At 50.0% G+C, this 19,745-nt stretch overlaps 1 protein-coding gene across 1 annotated transcript; it reads right to left on the bottom strand.

The window, feature by feature from the left end:
• Positions 1-743: 743 nt before the first annotated feature.
• LRRC75B (leucine rich repeat containing 75B) lies at positions 744-19,445 on the bottom strand (the record flags this gene model as incomplete). Its single annotated transcript, XM_082007563.1, has 4 exons — positions 744-1,266; positions 11,723-11,835; positions 14,268-14,396; positions 19,188-19,445. The coding sequence occupies 4 exons, from the start codon at positions 19,443-19,445 to the stop codon at positions 744-746; spliced, it is 1,023 nt and encodes a 340-aa protein (XP_081863689.1).
• Between the last annotated feature and the right edge of the window lie 300 nt (positions 19,446-19,745).

Here is a 19,745-nt window from a genome sequence, read left to right as displayed (position 1 = left end):
TCATCCCATCCCCACTCATCCCATCCCCCGTGCTCCCACCAACACATACCTCCTTCCCCGCCCTCTCACCCCGGTCACACAGCAAATATCCTGATGCTGCAGTTCCAAGCCATGTGTCCGCCCCAGCCTATGCAATCCAATGGTCTCTGACCAAGTCCCTTTGTTCAGACATTAATACAAAACACACAATAGGAAAAAAACAAAAGGAGCCAGACACAAGAGGGAGACACATTGCTGGGCTCCAGCTCTGGCCTCTGAGCCCTTCAACTAAGCTCCACAACAGCTAGGCTCTTGGGGTACCTCCTTTCACACTCAAGGCTGCAGGTCCCAAGGTTTCCCAGGTGCATAGGAAAAGGAAGAAAGGACATAACCTACAAGCCTGTTTCTGTTTTAGGTTCCCCCCCATCCCTTTCCCTCAACCCAATGGCTGCTGGAGGATATTCTTGACTCCGACAGGTCTTTTCCCGTCTTCCAGTGAGACCCTGCCTGGGGACCAGGTTCACTGTAAGTCACTGGTTCCTCTCTGGAACATGGGTGATGGGTTTGGCAGCGAGGGGAGGGAGCGGAGCATGTTGGGGGTGGATGACAGGCTTTTGTCTCACAACAAGTCGGGGGGGAGATGTCAGGGAAGGCAAGAGAAAAGAGCCAAAGGAAGTCAGTAAAGCTGGCCCTCTGCTTGACATTTGTACTCAAGACTTCTCCTTGGGGCGGCTTCAGTGTGCCAGTGCTGGCCTGTTTGCCAGTCATCTCTCACAGCCCTGCTGAGAGAAAGCACGTGGCGGGGTGCTTCCTGCTGCTTCGTCCTCTGGCTGGCTGCCCTCATGCCCGCTGGAGATTTCTGAGTCGCAGTCGAGCGCCTCATAGATGGTAGGCAGTGTGGTCTGCTGGCTGAGACGCTTGCGCAGGCCCACAAGCAACGGCTGTGGCATGGAGGAGACATCCACATTGTTGCCAAGGTCAACCCAGGCCAGACAAGGGAACTTGTTCATGTCCTTCATGGTGTCAGTCAGCTCCTTCATGGTCGCCCGTGTCAGTCGGTTGCCATTGAGGGAAAGGTGAGTGAGCTTGGGTAGTGCCCAGAGGAAGGGTAGCAGCAGGCGCACCATGTCATCGTTCAGCTCAGTGAAGCTCAGGTCCACAGAGGTGAGGTGGTCCCCGTTGTTCTGCAGGTAGTAGGCCATGCGGTGGACATCCCGCATGGTCAGGGGGATCCCTGACAAATCCATGGAGTCCTGGCTCACCTTCTTCTGCAGGCTGGTCTTCAGGCTAATGATGGAAAGCGGGGGAGAGAGAGAGAGAGATCACTAAGGGGACCACTCTCATCCATCTCTCACCCAAGTGACAGATCACTTGGGACAGGGGAGAACTCATTAAGAAACGTTAAGCAAAGGGTTAATGGAGCTCATCTGGGAAACAAGTTCAAGGTTTGCACCGTGCTTCTGGGCAGACTGTGTCCTGAGGCTTTCCTGTATCTTCTCAGCACTTACACATAAACTTTGCCAGAACTGCCTAAACATAGGATGTTAAAGTGTCCTCCACTAGCACATTTGAAAGGGTTTGTCTGTATGTGCATGTACAGATGCTCATGCACAGAAAGTAAAAATAACCAAGGCAAGCAAAATTTCCAAGTGCACTGTGCGGGGGCTGCTTGTGTGCCACCTCTCCAGGTGAATGACAAGGTCTGTTGCCAACAGACTATGTTGCAGGGCTACTGCAGAGGACAGCAGCGTTAAAAGGCTGAGAAATTGATATTTTGTCAGGAAAACCATCTATAGGCAAACCACACTCCAAGAGTGGATTTACTGCATGTCCCTTTAAAAGCTTTCCCAAGCAGCACTTAGTCAGTAAGCAGCACCAGTGGCTGCCTATTTGGGTCTCTGTGGTCAGCAGATCAACTGGGATCTGCTGCAGCTGTGAGGAGGCGGGGAGGGCATAAGGGTGCTAAAAGAAATCTAGAGATGGGTTTAACCATTTCTTTTGGTGTCTGCCTAGCAAGTGGAGTGAGGAGGAGGTAGGCAAGCTGTACAGCAGGCAAAGCTGTGCTGTGGGGCTGTTGGGTATGCAAAGGGAGTGGGATGTGGAGTTTTATGATGGACTGTGGGTTTGTGAGAGTGCTGAGAAGTGGGAGCTGTGGGGCTGTAGGAGCTGGTGGGGATATGTTGCAAGATTGAGTAGAAATGTGTGGTGGTGTAATATAAGAGAACCTAATCCCTTAGTGTAAATGATATTAGTCTTGCTGTCCTTTCAGACACATCTAACTTTAAGGATATGGGAGCCTTAGTAGGACCCCCACTAGTGTCATTAATCATGTGCTCAGTGGGCCTATAAGTGCCTTGTTGAGCTTGGGAGGAGCAGGGTGGGTTAAGAATTAACCACCAATTTGAAAGTCCCCACTCTTCCTATCTGGCTCTCTGTAGCGTCCTGCACACCTGTGGCACAGACAGTCCCTGAGAGCAATGGGTACATGGGAATGTGCAATTTCCTTGGAGGAGGCTGCAGCACCGCAGGAGCTCCTGTGGCAGGTGAGAATGACCCTACAAGCCTTAGCATTGCGAGGCCCTTCTGCAGTTGGGGAGCAGCTGTGATGCTGCTTCTAGAGCTTTGCTTTACATATGCAGTTCATGGCATCCTGGAAATTTTAGCCCTTAATAAATCCCCTATGAGCATGTGATAACACAAGTGAATAAATGTACATCAGTGCAGGCAACAGCCCTTCATGGACACAATCAACACTGGCAAACCTGCAGCTGTGCCTCGTTGTAGGAGCATGAGGTGGAAAGACCTTGTGGTCTGCCCTGTCAATTCTCAAGCCCGCAAATTCCAGCTCTGGGTTTAACATCACTTTGTTCAAGCACGCTTCTATGCGTCCTTGTGTTTCCCATGGGAATTCACTGTGCGAGGCTGAGGTGGTATTTGCCAGCATGCATTTGAGCTAATGAGTTCTCATGGTAGTGAGGTAGAATAACTTATATTCAGACCAAAAGGTTTTGAAGAGCCTTATGTATTACTTGCTAAATGTTTACACTTTATATCACCCAGACTACTCCTCAGTGGATCGCAGGAGGGGCAAGGGGTGCAGTGCTTATCTGTAGTGACAAACAGCAGAGACTGATGTACTGGTCTGAAAGCACAGAAATGAGTTCTCCAAGGGACCTTCACTTGAAGATGGTACTTGATATCTCTCCAATATCAGGGGCCCAGAGACAGGATTGTGAAGAATTAATCAACCATGTTGCTTGTAGCAACGGTGTGGTTCTCTTAGCTGCTGTAATAGCAGTAGGAGTTGTGAACTACGTATGCAGCAGTCTGGATGGCACTGGGCTAGCCTACCTTTTTCTGGTAATCCAAGGGATGCTTGACACCAGCTCAAGCTGCCTGAGGGCTGTATTTCTTCAACTCTCCTGGAAAAACAATGTGTGCTTTTTTGTGTGTGTGCATGTGTATAGTTTGTCACCAACCACTGGCAGCGGGGTAGTACAATCTACCACAAAAGAGGGTTCAATTTGTAGAAAATCTGTCAGGGACTAGCCTCAAACCTGGAAGTCTCAGCTCTCCCCTGGAACAATGTTATCCCTTTTGCTGTGCTAGATGTTTATCTGGGTGCTTGATACGGAGTGCTGATTGTTCTAGCACAACAAAGTATGAAATTCCCAGTGGAGGTATGTATTCATGTTGGTCAGATTAAGCAGGAAGAAATTAATCTTGAGTGTAACTTGACTGCACAGGGGAAGTAGCCCCCTAAATCCATTCGGGGCTAGTACAAGAGATGAGGCAGAAGCTTTCTCTGGCCTGTATTGGTTTAGAGTAAGACTTTGTTGGGGGTGTGAGGGGATACAGAATAAACAGCATAGAGTCAGTGTCTGTTTTGTGCGAATGCAGCCTGTGGCTCCTGGAAATTCTCTTCTCCAGTGCTATCCTGTCATGGATGTGATGCCCATGGCAGATCCTGGGGGGCCAGAAAGGACACATAAACATAGGGACACCCCCCTGGCCCCAAGCCCTATCTGAGTCTGTGCAAAGCCTCCTCTGACCTTGCTATTGTAAAGCTACAAGGAACGAGCCTTAGAGCTCCCAGTTTGGGATGGGAACCAGGTTGGAGTGGGGACCACTGGAGGGCATGTCTGAGCCAGCACCGCTCCCTCTGCAGAGCCTCAGCATTCAGGTGCTGGTTTTCCTGCTGTGTCTGCAACAGGAGACAAGTTTGAATGGCTCTTGGGGTCCCCTTTCGAATGACTTGGCTCTGAGTGCAGACAGTGGTAAGTGAAGGGAAATGTAAGGAGGACAGAAGCAATATGCTTGTCTGTCTTCTCCTGTCAAGCCTTGCCTCCTGTTGACAGCTCTGCAGGGACTGCAGTAATAAGTCATGGATCGTGCTCTGACCAGAGCAGGTACCTTCTGTTCCTCCCCCCAGCAACAAGCCAATAGCCCAAGGAGGTTTTAATCAAGGAGACAAATTATCTCCCTGTAATTGATTCTCCAGACTGGACTGTTCCTGGCTGAATGTGCTTAAAACCTCCTGTCCTGTGCCAGGGGCTGCCTGCCCTGCCTCCTTTGCTGGCTTGTTTTTCTTTCCTGTGTTTTTTGCTGCTTCCTTTTGCCCTCATTGCTATACCTGCCAGGGTGACTCTGGGCCTCCTGTCTCAGCACTGTGTGCTCCTCCTGTGTCTAAACTGTTCTCTTGTCTGTAAAAATGCCTCCCTTATAGAGTTGTGTCTGTAGAAGCCTTGCCCTGGAGGACATAGCACCTAATGCTGCAGCTCTCTGGTAAGTGCTGAAGCATAAGACCTGATGCCCCACGCATGCTTTGAACCCTGGCAGCTCTCCTGCGCGCCTCCTTGGTGTTCCTGTGCAGCTCCAGGAGGTGCAGCTAAATGCCATCTCTGGGGCAGGGCACAGAATAGCTGACCATTCCTTCTCTATTGTTTATTAACAGAGGTAAATATGTCTGTTGTCAGAAAAGGGACAGAGAGATGTGGGTAGATGCTTTACTCTGAAATATCTGACTCTTGGGGGGGGTTTTGTGATCTGCTGAGCTCTCTTTCTTTGGGAGGGGAGGGCACAGGGGGCATGATACAGAGGACCCCAAGCTCTCAGACACTTGTGCAGCAGCTGAGAAAATGCCAGGTTTACTTCCAGGGAAATGGGTCATTTATTATATTATCCCCTAATTTCTGCAAGTAAAATAGGCTTAAAGATTGCTTCAGCTGCAGCAGCTTTTTTTCTTTGTGTGAGACAAAACAGCTACTTAGCGACATGGCTCTTGATGCCTGTGGGACTTGTGGGCAGAGGACTGCAAAGCACTGGAGGCTGGATTAACCTAATGCTACTGCAACTGGTGCTGTGTGCAGATTTATAATTGTGGGGATTTGCATCTAACAAGGATCTGGACCTTGGGTGCAGGGAAGCAGACTGTGTTTGTATTATTTGCAGCAAACTTAGAGAGGAAACAAACCCCTACTCCCCCAGATGCTGGAGAAATGGCTGCAAGTGAGAAATTCTGTGAAACTTTGAGCAAGAAGCAAAGGCAATCAGCAGCCTGTCCCGTACTGCCTTCCTGGAGCTAGATGCAGCATACAGTGAGGAATGGTGCCTGCTGCTCCTGTTTATAAGGGATTAGCACCCTGCTTGCAACCCTTGCCCAGCCCTGCTGAGGGATGAGAGCTCTTCTAGGTACATCTCCTTGTTTCTCTTGTGTCAAACAAGTTTTTTCCTTGCATTTTCCAAACTCCCTCCTTGGGGTCTGGCCTTTCTCCCACTGACATGCAGGCAGTCTTCCTTCCACCCTCACTGCCAATTAATCTTTCTGTAGGTGCCACCTCTACTCTTCACCGGACATTTGCCAGCTGTCCCCAGGCTGTACCATGAGCCTGACCATCTGAGATCCACCCAGGATCAGTCCAGACAGCATAGGGGTCTGAGGGACATGCAGGTGTTGGAAGAAGTCTTTCTATGTCTCAATCAGAAATGTGGGTCGGGAAAGGGATGAAACCATTTCGTGCCTCCCTTGGCTTTTTTCTGGGATAAAAATCTTCCTCTCCCCACATAAGGTTCAGTCACTGTTGCTGCCTCCTGGGAACTTGGCTAATGTCAGCAAATTCAGAGCTGTTTTGCGATTAAACAGTTAAGAGACCTGAAATTAATTGCTAGTTTGTTGCAAGGACCTGCACCAAGGGACCTAACCCTTAGGCCCTCTTCCAGGTGCTTCTCTGAGTCCATGAAACTGAGGGCTCAGCACACTATTAGCACTGAATTCATTCAACTTGTTGCTGATCAGCTAAATTCCTTGCTGGCTGCAGGAAAGGGGTGTAATGGCTCCTGATTGTTGCTCTGGTGGGACTTGCAGCAGCCACAGCGGTGCCTGGTCTCTTGTTAGCTTTGTGGGGTTTGGAGGAGCTTGTTCAGCCCAAGAGTGTTCAGGTTCCTGGAGTCCCAGCCTCATTTCCTTGTCTCCATGCTATGGAGAGAGGCTGGGAGGAGACAGTAAGAGACAGGATTTCAGTAATGAGGGATGCCTGCTACTCCCTGCCTGTCTCTCTGGGGAATGACCAGCTTTCTTACCCCTTTCTCTTATTTTTACATTTAATTTGCCTCCAAATGTAAAATTTTCCTGATGCCAGAGACTCCTCCCATCACTGTGCATCTCCTCCTTCATTAACAGGTACTGGCTGTGTAATTAGTGGCTAATTAGCCATGAGTTGGGTATCTCTTGGCTGATACTCCTTGCATAGAACCTAGTGACAGGCATGTTTGGATGGCTTCTCTGCTTTGAGCAGTGATATAGGGGATGGACTCTGGGCTTTTTAATCGCCTGCTTAGCATTATCTGCTTGCTTTGTTTCCCTGTGGCACAGGGTGCTGCTGTGCAGGGCTGGCTTTAGCTGCCTCTTAGTGAGACACGAAAAAGGAAAGAAGCCTCAAAAGCACTGACCTAGACTAACCCAGCCCAAGTGATTCTGAGGCTGGGCCCAGCACCTCTGTAAAGATGGAGGCAGTGCACAAACAGGCCAATTCCATGAGAAGTCCCTTAGTCACATCTCTATCCTTGCACCCAAGCTCTTTTGATCAACTGTGGGGAGATTCCTCACTGTGGAGAGAAGGGAGTGCAAAGGTGGCCTTTCTCCTACCACGCTCCCTCTGCAACTGGGATGGGACATGGATATTTGTAGCTAATGATGCAGCTGAGTGCTTCTCCTCCTGGCTCTGCTGTTATCTTCACTCTGTCCTTGAAGGTGTGTTCAAGAGAGCTGTGAACCCTTGGCCACCTTCCTGCTGCCACTTGATCTGTCCAAGACCTCTGGTTGTTTCCCCTCATTATTTAGGCCCATCCTAGCAAAGCAGGGAATAATGTTACCTCCTCATTTTAAAAGTCAGCCTTTGTCCTTGTCAGACCTTCAACTGTGTAAAAGTCATATAGGCACAAGGTCTGTCCTGATTCCTTTTAGCAACCATTTGCCACCCAGCCTCCATTATTTCACTCATTGTCTATCTCTCTATCAGTGTCCTGCATTTAGAGCTGTTTCCTTGCAGTCTTCTAGACCCAAGTGCTTTGCCAAGACAGCTCAGTTGTAATCCACAGCTTCTTGATTGCAGTACGAGGCTGTGATCTAGCTCTCTAGACAAACGCTGCCTTCGCCTGGTACCCTTCTCTCTCCATTCTGAATTGCAGTCCAGTGTGGCTTTGCCCTCAAAAAGTAATACATCTCTTGGATTCAGGCACTTTCAGCAGAATATGTAGTTCTCCTGCAATGCTGAATTAAGGAATCTTCAAGACTTCTGAAAACAAGAATTAATAACATCCAAAAATTCTGCATCTGACAAAACACTACAAAAAGGTGTTGATAGCCTAAAAAGCCTAGGTCTGCAGAGAGGAGCATTTCTTAATCCATTACTCTTTACACTATAAATGTCAACTTAATGAGAAAGTGAAGCTGGAGTTGTACAACACTCCAGGATGTATTCTGCTCATTAAGTGTGAGTGATCTATGCAACTGTAAAATGGTGCTAAAACTGAATTCCCATTAGGATATCAGGGACTGACAACTGTGCAGTAAAGTCATGCTGGTCCCTGCTGTAGAAATCTTATCTAGCTTTTGAGTTTTTAATTTTAAAACCCCCAGTAAATCCCCCAAGAGCTTGACTTCCCTGTTTGAGCAGGCAGCCAACCCAAGCAGGGTCAGCTGCAAGGTGGGATGCAGGATGTTGACTGGAAACTGCAGATCTGTGGTAGGATTTTGCAGGAAAGGAGAATAGAACTCTCTGCTTTCAGTGTGGCAAACCTGTCCGAGTATCACCTGGGCAGCTGAAATAGTCTCTTTGGGTGGCCGCACAGCTGACACTGCTAACGTTTCATTGTTCAATGCAGGCAGCCATTCTGGAGAACCCACTAGCATGGATGTGGAGGGCAAACTGCCTCCCAGCATCACCTTGACAGTTTAATCAAGGAGAGAAACCAGACGTGGCCTAGGCTGGATCTCTCCTCCTTGCTTCATCTGCTGTTGCATTAAGTCCACTGTGCTGCAATAAGCTTTTTCCTTCCCCATTTCTGTATAGCCTCTGCTTCTGGCCTGGGGCATTCAGCTGATAATAGCATGTGGCCTGACTTCTCTCCCAGACTCAGGGCTAGGTGCTATATTACAGTCACTTCTGTCAGTAGCTCTTTAGAGGAATGGCTAAACAGGATGAACAGCAGCCCACTGTGTCCTGTGCAAGGCACACTGCACCGTTGCTGCAGTCATAGACCTGACATGAATACATCAGTGTTTAAGGTGATAGTGGAAGCAGGTTTGTGGTTAAGGAGGTCTAGAGGAATGTATCTGTGTGTCTGGAGGCTCTCATGTTTGATGTTTTGCTGACTTAGTCTATTTGTGAAAATTTAGTATTTGGTTGGGCTCTATAGCATGAATAGCATAAGATTGTTCCTGCTTGATGGAAGTATGATTGGTTTTTAATAGAGTTTACAGTTCCAGATGTCCTGGTGTTGCTGTGTATCAAAACAGGAGCACCTGAAGAAATGTATCTTATTCTTTCTGCTTTGAGTTGTGGCTCAGGTTTGCTGGGTCAGTTGCTGGATATTTTGGGTCCCACTGAGAGTAGATGGGGATGAACTACAGGTAGTTTGTTTCTGACCTGCTGGTTCGCTCTTTGGCGGTGGAGAGGAACACCTGATGTGTGATCCAGCTCCAGTATTGCAGGTCCCCTTTCCTTCTCCCATACCACATCTCCATAATGGCCCAAACGTAATTAAAACCTGGCAGGGCAGATGCTCTAAGCTCTCTGTATGGCTGGTCTTGTTAATTATCTCCTGGACCCATCTGACATGCTGCCAGAAAGCAGAAATCACGTTTGGGAAGAGAACAAGGGTGTACTGCATCAGGTCTGTGAAAGCCAGAAGCCAAAGCCCAGGAGACTGCAAAAGCCAGAGAAGAATTCAGTTCCGAAATGTGGCCTCCATGCACTGATTCCTCTCTGCTGTCCCAAGTCCCCACTGGATTTTAGAAATGCTCTCAAAGTATTGCTGCTACACCTATGCTTTTTACGGGACCTTGAAGGCAGGAAGGGTGCAAGCCAAGGGCACAGGTTCAGGGACAGAGATTTTAGTAAAATAGTCTCACTTGCAGACAGAGGGAAGTGGAGAATTCAGATCAGGTAAAAGCAGCCTGCCTGGACAAAATTATGCCCTGGTATCTCCAACTGAAGCAGCTATTTCTTGCCTTCCTGCTACTGGCAACATCCATTTTCTTGCAGCTGCCTCGGATGCCAACTCTGCAGATGCTTTTTGCTGCAAACTAGTTCTTCTCCAGTCTTGAAAAAGGAATCTCTGCTGTTTAATATTTAATCAAAATTATTTTGTGCCTTATGTAACACCTTGCAGCGAGGCCTGGCTGCCAGGCGGGGCCACCTGTTTTAGACCTGTATTTCCCTCCATCGCGCATTGCCTTGGTGCCCTCTCCCTGCTTGTGCTCACAGATGCTCTGTAACTGGCCAGTACTTTGGGGCTGACCCCTCTGTGTGGGATTTGGGCTCATGGGACCCAGAGCTCTTTCTGTGGCCACAGACCTGCTCTCTGTGTCATTAGTAAGTGATGAGTTTGCAGCAGGCAGTCCGTTGCTCTCCCTGGGCTGTGCAATCAGAAAGAGTACCTCCAGTTTGACTCTCCAACTGGAGGAGAGGTTTATTCTACCTGCAAACAGGAGTGTGGGGGCAGAGGGTTGAGTTAGGTAGCAGCAGGGAGGGATTTCTCACTTGGGGGACCAGAATGAGGACAGGTTTCAGAAAAAGGGAGCTTGGAAAGGAATGGAGACAGCCACCCTCTCTAGAGCTCTCCCTGTCTCCAGAACTTCTTATCTTTAAGCCTCTCTTCTATGTCTTGGGAGGGGACGGGGATGAGGTCAGACCTGCTCTCTGCATCCTGCATCTCCAGTGCTCTGCAGGATCCCATAGGGGAAAACGTCATCTGAGTGGGTCTGGAAAAGGACTTGCTCAGCTCTGGTCCCTCGGTCTTGTTCCGTGCTGTGGTTCCCACCTGCAAACTGGCATGAACAGTCCTGCACTGTGGGGTGGTGAGGATGAGAGTACTGAGAGTCCCAGAGGGCTCAGATTCAGTGGCAAAGTGGGGCTACAGGTATGAGAGGCAGATGGCCTGGAAATCATGGTATTAAGGATTTTATTCCTTAAGATGCACTAGGGATCTACCTTGGAGTCAGAGCAAAAGGTACGATGGAAATGTCAATTCCCATGGGGGATTTTAAGTTGCTGGCACATGCATCAAAGACTCTGAAAGTCTCAGGAAAGCCCAGGGCCTTTCTCATTGTGCTGCTATTTTTTACGTTTCTTTTTACCCAATCCTGCGCTTATTCCTGTGAAGTTAATGGAGCTGACATGAGCTCCTCTTTTCTTAGTCACTTCTCCGTCTTCTTTTCAGCACTGGTGATCTGTGTCACAGAACAGACTTTGCTCAAAGAAAATGAGGAGAGAGGGGTGAATTTGAAAGAAGTAGGGATTGCTCTTTATCTCGTTAGAAAAGCCAGCAAGTGCCAAGGAAAGAACAAGTGTGGATGTCTGAATAGGTTTGTAGCAGTGGAAAGCAGCTGCCATCCGGTAGCTGTCTGTGGCCATTGTGTCTTGAGTCAGGTTCCCTGCGTGTGAGGCTCTCTGCATCATCTTTGGTCCAGGCAGAGAAGTGGGAGGTAAGTAAGGACGGTCACCTCTCTGCCAGCCCCCCCCCCCCCAAGTGGTTCCTACTGAATGCGGTGATCAGTTTGTGGTAGTGCCTCATAATGGGAGACCTTCTCTGCAGGCAGGGAAGTTATCATGGGATAGACAAGGACAATGGGGAATGCAGAGCTGGGGGTTGGCGCAGCTCGGTGCATGGGTGTGTGCATCTGTAAGGCTGCCAGCTTTGACCATGCTCCTAGGGCCAAACACCCTGCAAGCCCTGCCGGGAGGGTCATCTGTGCTGTGCAATCAGCGTTTCGGTGGGATTGATTTCAATGCACTTGGGAGAGGTTGAGGAACTGTAAGACTACATAAAAAGCAGTAAACAGCAAACCAGATCGAGCAGAGGGGTGTTGGCACTGACCTTCTGCTGTCTGACTGAGGTTTTCTAAGAGACTGAGCAGAGAAGGGCAGTAGTGGCAGACTGGGATGGTGCTTGGCTGCAGCATAGTTTCGCCTGGCAGATCCCCCTCTGTGCCCATTCCCACTGTCCCTGCCAGGCTGCTTACCACACTTGGGACTTCCTCCGGGGCATGCCGTGCCGGTGCCATTTTGAGTGGGGAGTTAGGTGGTAAATCAGCTGCCTGCAGATCCTGTCAGAGGATTTCCAGGGGTCATATTCCTGAAAGCAAAGGGACAGCTTAGCCTCTGTGTACAGCACAGCAGAACAGGAGGCAAGGGGGGAAGACAGAGGAAGATGGGAAAGGAACAGAGGTAGCAGTGGAGCAGGGAAATGTATATAGGGGAGAAGATGAAGAGAAGAGGAAAAGAGGATGAAAGAGAAATGGTGAGAAATCATGAGATGCTTCTGTTGCCTCTGGCTTTATTTTTGCACATGTTCTCTACCACCATGACTTTGAATGGCACCTCTCTTCCTCTGGTGAAGCAGAATGCCAAACGGCAGCTGCTGAAGGCTGGGATTTCTGCCCTCTCTATCATATTTTCCAAATGCAGACAGACACCTGCATTCCCATTTGTCAGCCCTCCAGCCGTGGTGAAACGTGTGCATTTAGGGATTTGATAGGTAAACATATAGTAAAGCTGTCAGGGAATATGCTAATTTATTCTTCATTGCAAGCGGTTAAAGGGCCGTACTGTGGGCCTACAGCTGCACTGTGGCTTTCCTAAGCAGTCACTGAATCAGCTGAACTCCCCAGGGGTGTGCTGCCAGCGTGTGTCCATTCTGCTGTGCCAGGTGCAAAGGGATCCCAGCCTCAGTGCTCAGCCGAGCACTCCAATCCCTGTCCCAGTTCCCCTAGGAACCCCACAGGGACTGGCCCTTGCCCTTGGGTTAGGTGCCTTGTTCTAGACTACTACTGTGCTTGCAAGGCAGCAACTGGCACCCTGCTGTAACCTAGAACAGCAAACCTTTGAAGTGGTTGTATGTGTACACCAGCCTTCAGCACAGGAGCTGGTACAATGCTCTGCAAGTGTTTGTTGGCTCACAACTGAGAATTACCCTCCTGTTCCTTCCCGTGTCCTTACTGATTTAATTTCCACTGACAGACTGGGAATTGCACTCAGCCTGCTGGCCTGTAATGCAGTTAACACCCACCAGATGCTCAGCCAGGGTCAGAGAGGGGACATGGTCTGCCAATGTTTGTGCTGGGAAGGGTGCTGGTGCTGTAGGGTGCTGAGTCTCTCCAACCCCTTAATTAAACTCCTTTTGGCTTTGCGGGGCAGCTCAGGTGCTCAACATCTTCCTTAGGAAGCAGTAAAATCTTACCTATATAATGCTACAAGTATCAGTGCAGATAAGCATGTGCATCTATAAGACATAAAAATAGAGAAGGGGGTGGTATGTGCAGGTATATAAAAATTGTAGTGTGTTATCTGCTAGGCACTTGGGTACTGGAGTAACGGCCCCTCATGCTGCCTCCCTGCAAGGCATTGTACAGCATGAAGTTGGAGGTGGTCCGGTAGAACAGCTGGAGATGAGGTCAAGTGAAATATGGTTAAGAAGTACTACTGCTGCAACCCAACCCCTTCCTTTTGAGATGCTTGTAAAATTTCCACCAAAATTACCCTTGAGGAGAAGATTTTTCAGGCTGCATTGCAGCCCAATGATGATTAAACTTTGGCTAAATGTAGTTTGGCTATTGAGACCTCATGGTTAATTGTTATCGGAGAGCCTCAGGAGGTAGCGGAATAAGGTTAGAAATCCCACTAACCTACACCAGGCATTCAATTTATTCCATAGGGTGCAGCTGTGAGCTGTGTGTACTTAATATCTCTTTGAGTAAAGAAATTCACTCTATTGCTCACCTTAAAGCAAACATGACACTTGCCAAGCCTGATGAGCAAATGGATGTATTGCAAATCCAAGTATTTGTGGTGGCAAAGGGTAACAGAAGTAGATGCTGGTGTTGCAGCAGGACTGTGGTATCTGTGATATTTGTCTGCACTCAGCCTTGCCTTTTTTTGCCTCTGCTCTCCTCATTCTCTGAAAGTAAGTGCTGAAGCAGAGCAGGGACACTGTGCACTTAACACGCTTGCTTCTTGAACCCTGAATTGCATTATATTCCTACAGCACCATTCTTTACTCAGAGATCTGGGAGGTTATAGGGGGAGTGTAATTCTGGGTTAGGGCCACTGCATATGGCAAAGGGCCCAGGAAGAGAGAGGTTCTTGTCCTCCTCCTACAGAGGCACCAGTTTGGGCAGAGGTGCAGAGATCTCTGTTCCACTCTGCAGCCCCATAAGCTAGCTGCTTTGAACCTCTGGGGCATACCAGTGAATATGGCACCCCCATCTGTGCCATGTATTTTTACCTGGCCTGTACCCTGTCTCCAAGCTTACTATTGGTGCGGAAAGTAAATTCTTTATTTCTATGCACATAACCACTCCCTCCTTCAGCTGCATTCGTGTTCTGGGGTAGTTTTAACTGTTTCCTACAGAAATATACACAATATTCTGTATGCCACCACTCCAAGGGTGTACACTGGCTGGTTCTGAAGGATTGCAGAGCACCACCCAGAACCAGTCACCTCATTAAGGCTCTCTTTGCATCAGTGCTCTGTCGCAAAATGTCCATTGAGCTGAGGGAAAGGTTCACCTTTTTGGGACACTGCAGATCTCTAGCAAGGCTCATTAGCAAGTCATGGGAGATGGGATCCACCAAGTTGAGGAAGGTCGCGTTTTTGTAGAGCACTTCATTGAGGAATGTTCCTTCGAGTCCCAGGTCCTACAAGAAAAACGTGGTCAGTCAGATACACAGGCTCCCTTGGAGCTATAACCATGACGTGTTTTGAAACCAGAAAGTAAATCCCATGAGGTGCCAGCTGGTTGCTCAATACAGGAAACTGTCCAACAAAGGCGAAGCAGCTGTGTCTGGCCCAGCATTGCTGTGATGGGGGATGTGGACAGCCAGAGAGCTGAATGAGATGCAGTGTTAAACTGAGATAGTCAGCCTAGGCACTGACCGCCTTATTTCTACCTACCACAGGAAGGCAAGAGTGATGCAATTTCCAGGCTGGCTAGAGCCCAGAGAGAATTAGCTTCAGAGAACTTACAGTTTTGTCAGCTTCTAGCTGCTGAAGGAGCCGAGCAGGAAGGCTGGCTCTAAACCTGCTTCTCCAATCTCAGCTTTTCCAGAAGAATTAAACCTTTCCCAGATACTTAGATACTGCTTTACACCCTGTCTGGCTGACTAGAAGCTCTGCCCATCACTATGAGTTTAGCTGTGCTTTGAATTTCTCGGTAAGTGCTGACAGCATTGTCTTTTGGTTGTAATAGTAAATGTATAGGTAGCTCTATGCAACAGTCACGGGGAGTCCTCTTCCCATCTTCCACAGTGTGAGCTAGGGGATCATCTGTGGTCCATGCAACCTACCGGCATGGACCAGGATATGGGGCACCTTTGGACATGCTGGAAGAAACCTCAGCATCCTTGGGAACAAAAACCCTCCCAGGGGCCAGATGGGTGATACTGCAAAGAATTAAGCTGTTTCTTGCTAAGAGGAAAGCTAAGAGCTAATATATGACACAGTTATTACAATCAGGATGTACCACAGAGCTGTGGAAAGAAAAAAAAGGCATCTGGGAATGTCTTTCACATACTCACATGAAAATACCCCCCAAGGGCAGAAAAAAATTACCCCAGGAGTAGAAACATAAAAGCAAAAAGCTCCCTACTAGGGATAGCGCTGGGTTTGATTCAGTTGACAAAGGGGGCTCAGCTGAGGGAGGAAACAAGTCCTCTGCCCATTCTGCATGCTGCTGCTGGGAGAAATGAATAAGCAAATGGGTGCCCCATATGTTTGCGCTGCTCCACTGAATGTGTGCTTCAGGCACCACCCAGTGAAAGATGCACTGAGAGCTTAAAAAAAAAAAAAGGGGGGGAGGAAAAAAGCTGGGTATACACACACACATCACCAGCAGGGATGGAGCCACAGCTGTCAGAGGTGTGGGATCTTAACCCTAAGCAGCAATCAAAGCCAGTGCTGTATCCATTCTCTCCTGCTCTGGATATGCTTGGATCGAGCAGAGAGCGTAATACCAAAGAGACTCTCTGGTGGAGAAAGGGAGAATAAATCAGATGCTTTACAGCCCCATTGCTGTTCACAGATGATACCCACAAGCAACCGGGGATCCCAAGCAGTGGATTGGTCCTGAAGGACAGACAACCACAGCTGGATGTCAGCCAGAAGCATACAAAGGCATCATGCCAATGTCTCCCTTAACTGCAAGGCTTCAGGGAAATGGAGCCTCCTACGCCAAGTGTAATAGGCACAGATGAAGAAAGCTGCCGAGAGGATGGCATGGCTGGGCATGCAGCAGTGGATGTCAGAGCAGTAATTAAACTCCCCCAGTTGGAGCTATACCATTAATATGAATCTGCATTCCCATTATAAATCCTGCCTGTGAGGGTTTTATAAATAATATAGCTGTAAATATTCACTTCATGTTGATAGTCCATAAATTCTTAGCCCAGGGACATCTTCTGGTTCATCTTACTTGTTTTTTTTCCCCTCTCTCTCTTTCTTTCTCATTTCATGGAAAATTTGGTACCATCTAAAGGGAAAGGGTTGCTACAAACAGCAGCATTATAAGTCTTGCTAGTTCAGTGGGCTTAGTGCTGTTATCTTAAAAACGACATTTGGCCATTGTTTCAGCACAGGGAAATTGGATTGTACCAGACTTTTTGCTGGTGTAAGCCTAATGTCTCCCCTGGCTTCAGCTGAGTGATGCCCACTTAGATTAGCAGGAAAGCTGGTCTGTCTTTTGCAAGTGGGTCTTTCAGAGACTGGTAAGATGATGTCCAAAGGCGCTGTCCAAGTGTTCCTGTACAAAGCGAATATACACCTGTGATTTGCAGTTGTTCCCTGTGCAGTCTTCTAAGATGCTGGGATCTTGCATCTCTGTTAGTGGATCTGCTCTGTCTGGCTTGCTTTCTTTACTTTATTACACCCTCCTGACAACGTAGGAGCAGTCCACAGCTCTTTGTGGTCTGCAGACCACAGGTCAAAAAGCACCGGCAGATACAATTACATCCTGCAGGGCGCATCTGCAGGGCTGGACAAGGTCTTGTCTGCTGGGAGCAGCAGGCAGCATGCATCAGGAGCCTGTGTCCTCCGGTCTGGCTGAGCGTATCTGCTTATTTTGGGAGGCTGCAATTCCAGTCCCACCATTGCTCTGCCTTCTCTGGGGTGTTTGACACCCTGGCCCAAGGCACAGTGATGAGGTATGGTGTTAAATATCCTCACACTCCCCTAGAGTGAATAAGGTATCTCTCTTTCTACAGGTAACAAACGGATCCTCACCCGGGACACATTAATCCGTGACTCCTGAGAGTGTGTTACTGCCAAGGTAAGCTAGTCTGTGTAAGGAAGGACATGCTGGGGACCAAACTTAGGGCTGAATTTAGTTGAGGAGTGAGGGAAATTTGTAAATGAGAAAAAAGGCTGATCACAGTAGTCTTTGAAGCTTACATTGGACATGTGAAGAGGACAGGTTCTGATTACATGACCCCAGGCTGACTGACAGTTGTGTTTAGATGTTGAAGGGTATGGTGTGTGTTAGTGGTGTAGCCCTCTGTGTCTGAAACCTCTGAGCACACAAAATAACAGAGGCTTTGGGGTGGTGATGGATGGGTTCTTGTCTTACTTTGCAGAGGGGGGCTCTGTTGTGACCACAGGATGCATGACCCACTGCTCTGTCGTGAGCAGATGAACAGAGGGTCACTGTTTCAACATGGACAGGCAGAGATGAGGACCAGGCATAACATTCCCCTGTGGAAAGGCAGTAGACAAAATGTGAGTGTTCAGGAATGGTAATTCTCAGTGCAGATGCATGGAAGCTTAGCTGATCCTGAAACAAGATGGCAGGCTGCATTGAAAGGAGGGTGTACAAATGACCCTCCATTCCAGATGGCCCCATGACTTAGCATTCAAACCCGGCTGTTCACAGATGGACCTTTGGAGACCTCCAGGGTCTGTGGGGGATTTCAGTGCTTCAGTCTCAAGGAGAGGTGCTGAGCACTATAGAAAATGACATCGTGTAGTTCTGGCCTCTGGCATACCCCACAAAAGTCTGTTCATGTTACATTACCATGTTCATGAAGTGAGTGGTTGCTGCTTTTTCTTCACAAGCTTCTTGTAATAGTGCCTTTCCAAAACTGCCTTTGAATCTTATTCAACTCTAGTCTGCCACACTGGTGCACACATACAGGCTTTCTGCTGAGAGTTTATCTGTCTACATGCATGGCAAGAAGAGTCTTTGCAGTGCTAGTAATGATCCTCATGTGAACACTAAGGCAGTGGACAGGAAAAGTAGAGAATGTAATTTCTGGTCCTGTAAATTCTTACTCATGAGTGTGCAACTTGCTGGTAGCCCAGGGCATTGACCACCACTGTTAGATGTGTTGTAAAACCCAGGACATTCAGAGCAGGGACAGGGCTGTTAATGCAGCTTCCTGATAGTACAGCTGTATAAGCATCCCAGCAAGCCAGTCCCTGCTCCCAGGTACTCACGCCCAAAGGTTACTTGCCGCTATGGCAAGAAACCCTGTATTGTTCCCAAGATGAAGTAGGTTATTATCTAATGAAGCAACATGATAAGCTAAGAACCGATGGTGTTTTATGTCCAAATCAGAGGGAGGATTTGTCTCGTGTGCTATTGATTGCAGGTTTGTCTGCAGTTTGCGGGAGCTGAGTGTGCCTGGAAAGTGAGGGTAGCACTGAGCGATGGAGGCAATGGCTCTGTTCCAGCAGCAGGGCTCTGTCCTCAGCATCAGTTTGGCACCACGCTGTCTGCACACTGGCTTTTCTGTTCCTGAATGGTGGCAGACAGAAACAAGCTCCCACTGATACACTGACCCCTTTACCTCTCCCCTCAGCCTAGGCTGTCCCAGAGGTCCTCTCCAAAACCATTTTGGGTGCTCACAAAAGTCAGATCTTGGCCAGCCTGGCTGGGCAGGTGCAGTGGGATGGCAGTAGCTCTTCTCTGGGGGGCACCAATCCTAAGCACACCCAGGGGGCTGGCATGGAGGGGTGCAGATGGGGACAGCTGGGGCCTGGACACCCCTTTTCCCTGCGTGCAGCACAGCCCTCCTCCCAGCTGCCCGCCCCCCCAGCAGTCGGGGCCAGCTGCCCCCGGCCCGGGCGGGGAGACGGCGAGGTGGTAGGTAGCCAGGGTGGGCGTTGCCTCCCGCAGCCGCTCCCGCCTGCCGCGGCGGGGACCGAGTGAGGCGGCTCCCGCACCACTGGGGCACGGAGCGGCGAAAGGCGGCACAAGGAGCCCGGCCTACCCCGCGCCGCCGCGGGGGCCTGCAAACCCACACCGCCGAGGGGCAGGGGGGTGTAAACCCCAGCTCCCCGCCCCACACCGCCGCGGGGGGAGGCTGCAGACCCCGGCCCGGCCGGCACCGCCCGCGCCGCGCACAGCCCTTTGTTGCCTGCCCTGCCCGCCGCCCTGATCCTGCCCGTACCGCCCCGGAGGTGGCGACCCCGGGGTCTGGCTCGCCCGCATCATTTACCTTCCTAAGCAGCCTGAGGATGTGCACGGCGTGCTCCCGCTTGTGCTCCCGGATGGTGGCCTGGATCTCCCGCAGCCACCCCACCCGCCGCACGTAGGGCGCCGGCGAGGCTTTCCGCAGCACCCCGGGCAGCTTCTGCGGGTGGAGGAGCAGGGAAGAGAGGTGGAAGTCGCCCCGGCCGCCCTCCAGCCGGCCGGCGCAGGGTTCCTCGGTGCTCTCCTCCTCCAGGCTGCTCTGCCGGCTCAGCCGGGAGCCCATGGCCGCGATGCCGCCGCGCTCCGGACCGGGCGAGCACCGGGTTCTGGGCCGGGGGAGGCGCCGGGGGAGGCGGGTGGTCCGGCCGCCCCGCCCGGGTGGCTCCGCCCCGGCTCCCCGTGTTCCCCGGCTGGTGGTTCCCGGCACTCCCAGAGGAGCAACGCCCCAGGGGTATTTTATTTGTCCGGGTCCCTGCCCCAGCACCCGCCCCCCCCCCCGGCGGTTGGGCAGCCCACGCTGCCTCTTTTCCCGGAGGCGTCTCCTCTTCCCGGATTTGTTCTGCCGGGAGATGCTTGGTGAAGA

Source organism: Phaethon aethereus (genome assembly GCF_964289735.1).
Source record: "Phaethon aethereus genome assembly, chromosome: 17".
Taxonomy (NCBI): domain Eukaryota; kingdom Metazoa; phylum Chordata; class Aves; order Phaethontiformes; family Phaethontidae; genus Phaethon; species Phaethon aethereus.
The sequence above is the reverse complement of the archived record's forward strand: the minus strand, read 5'-3'. Positions and strand labels throughout refer to the sequence as shown.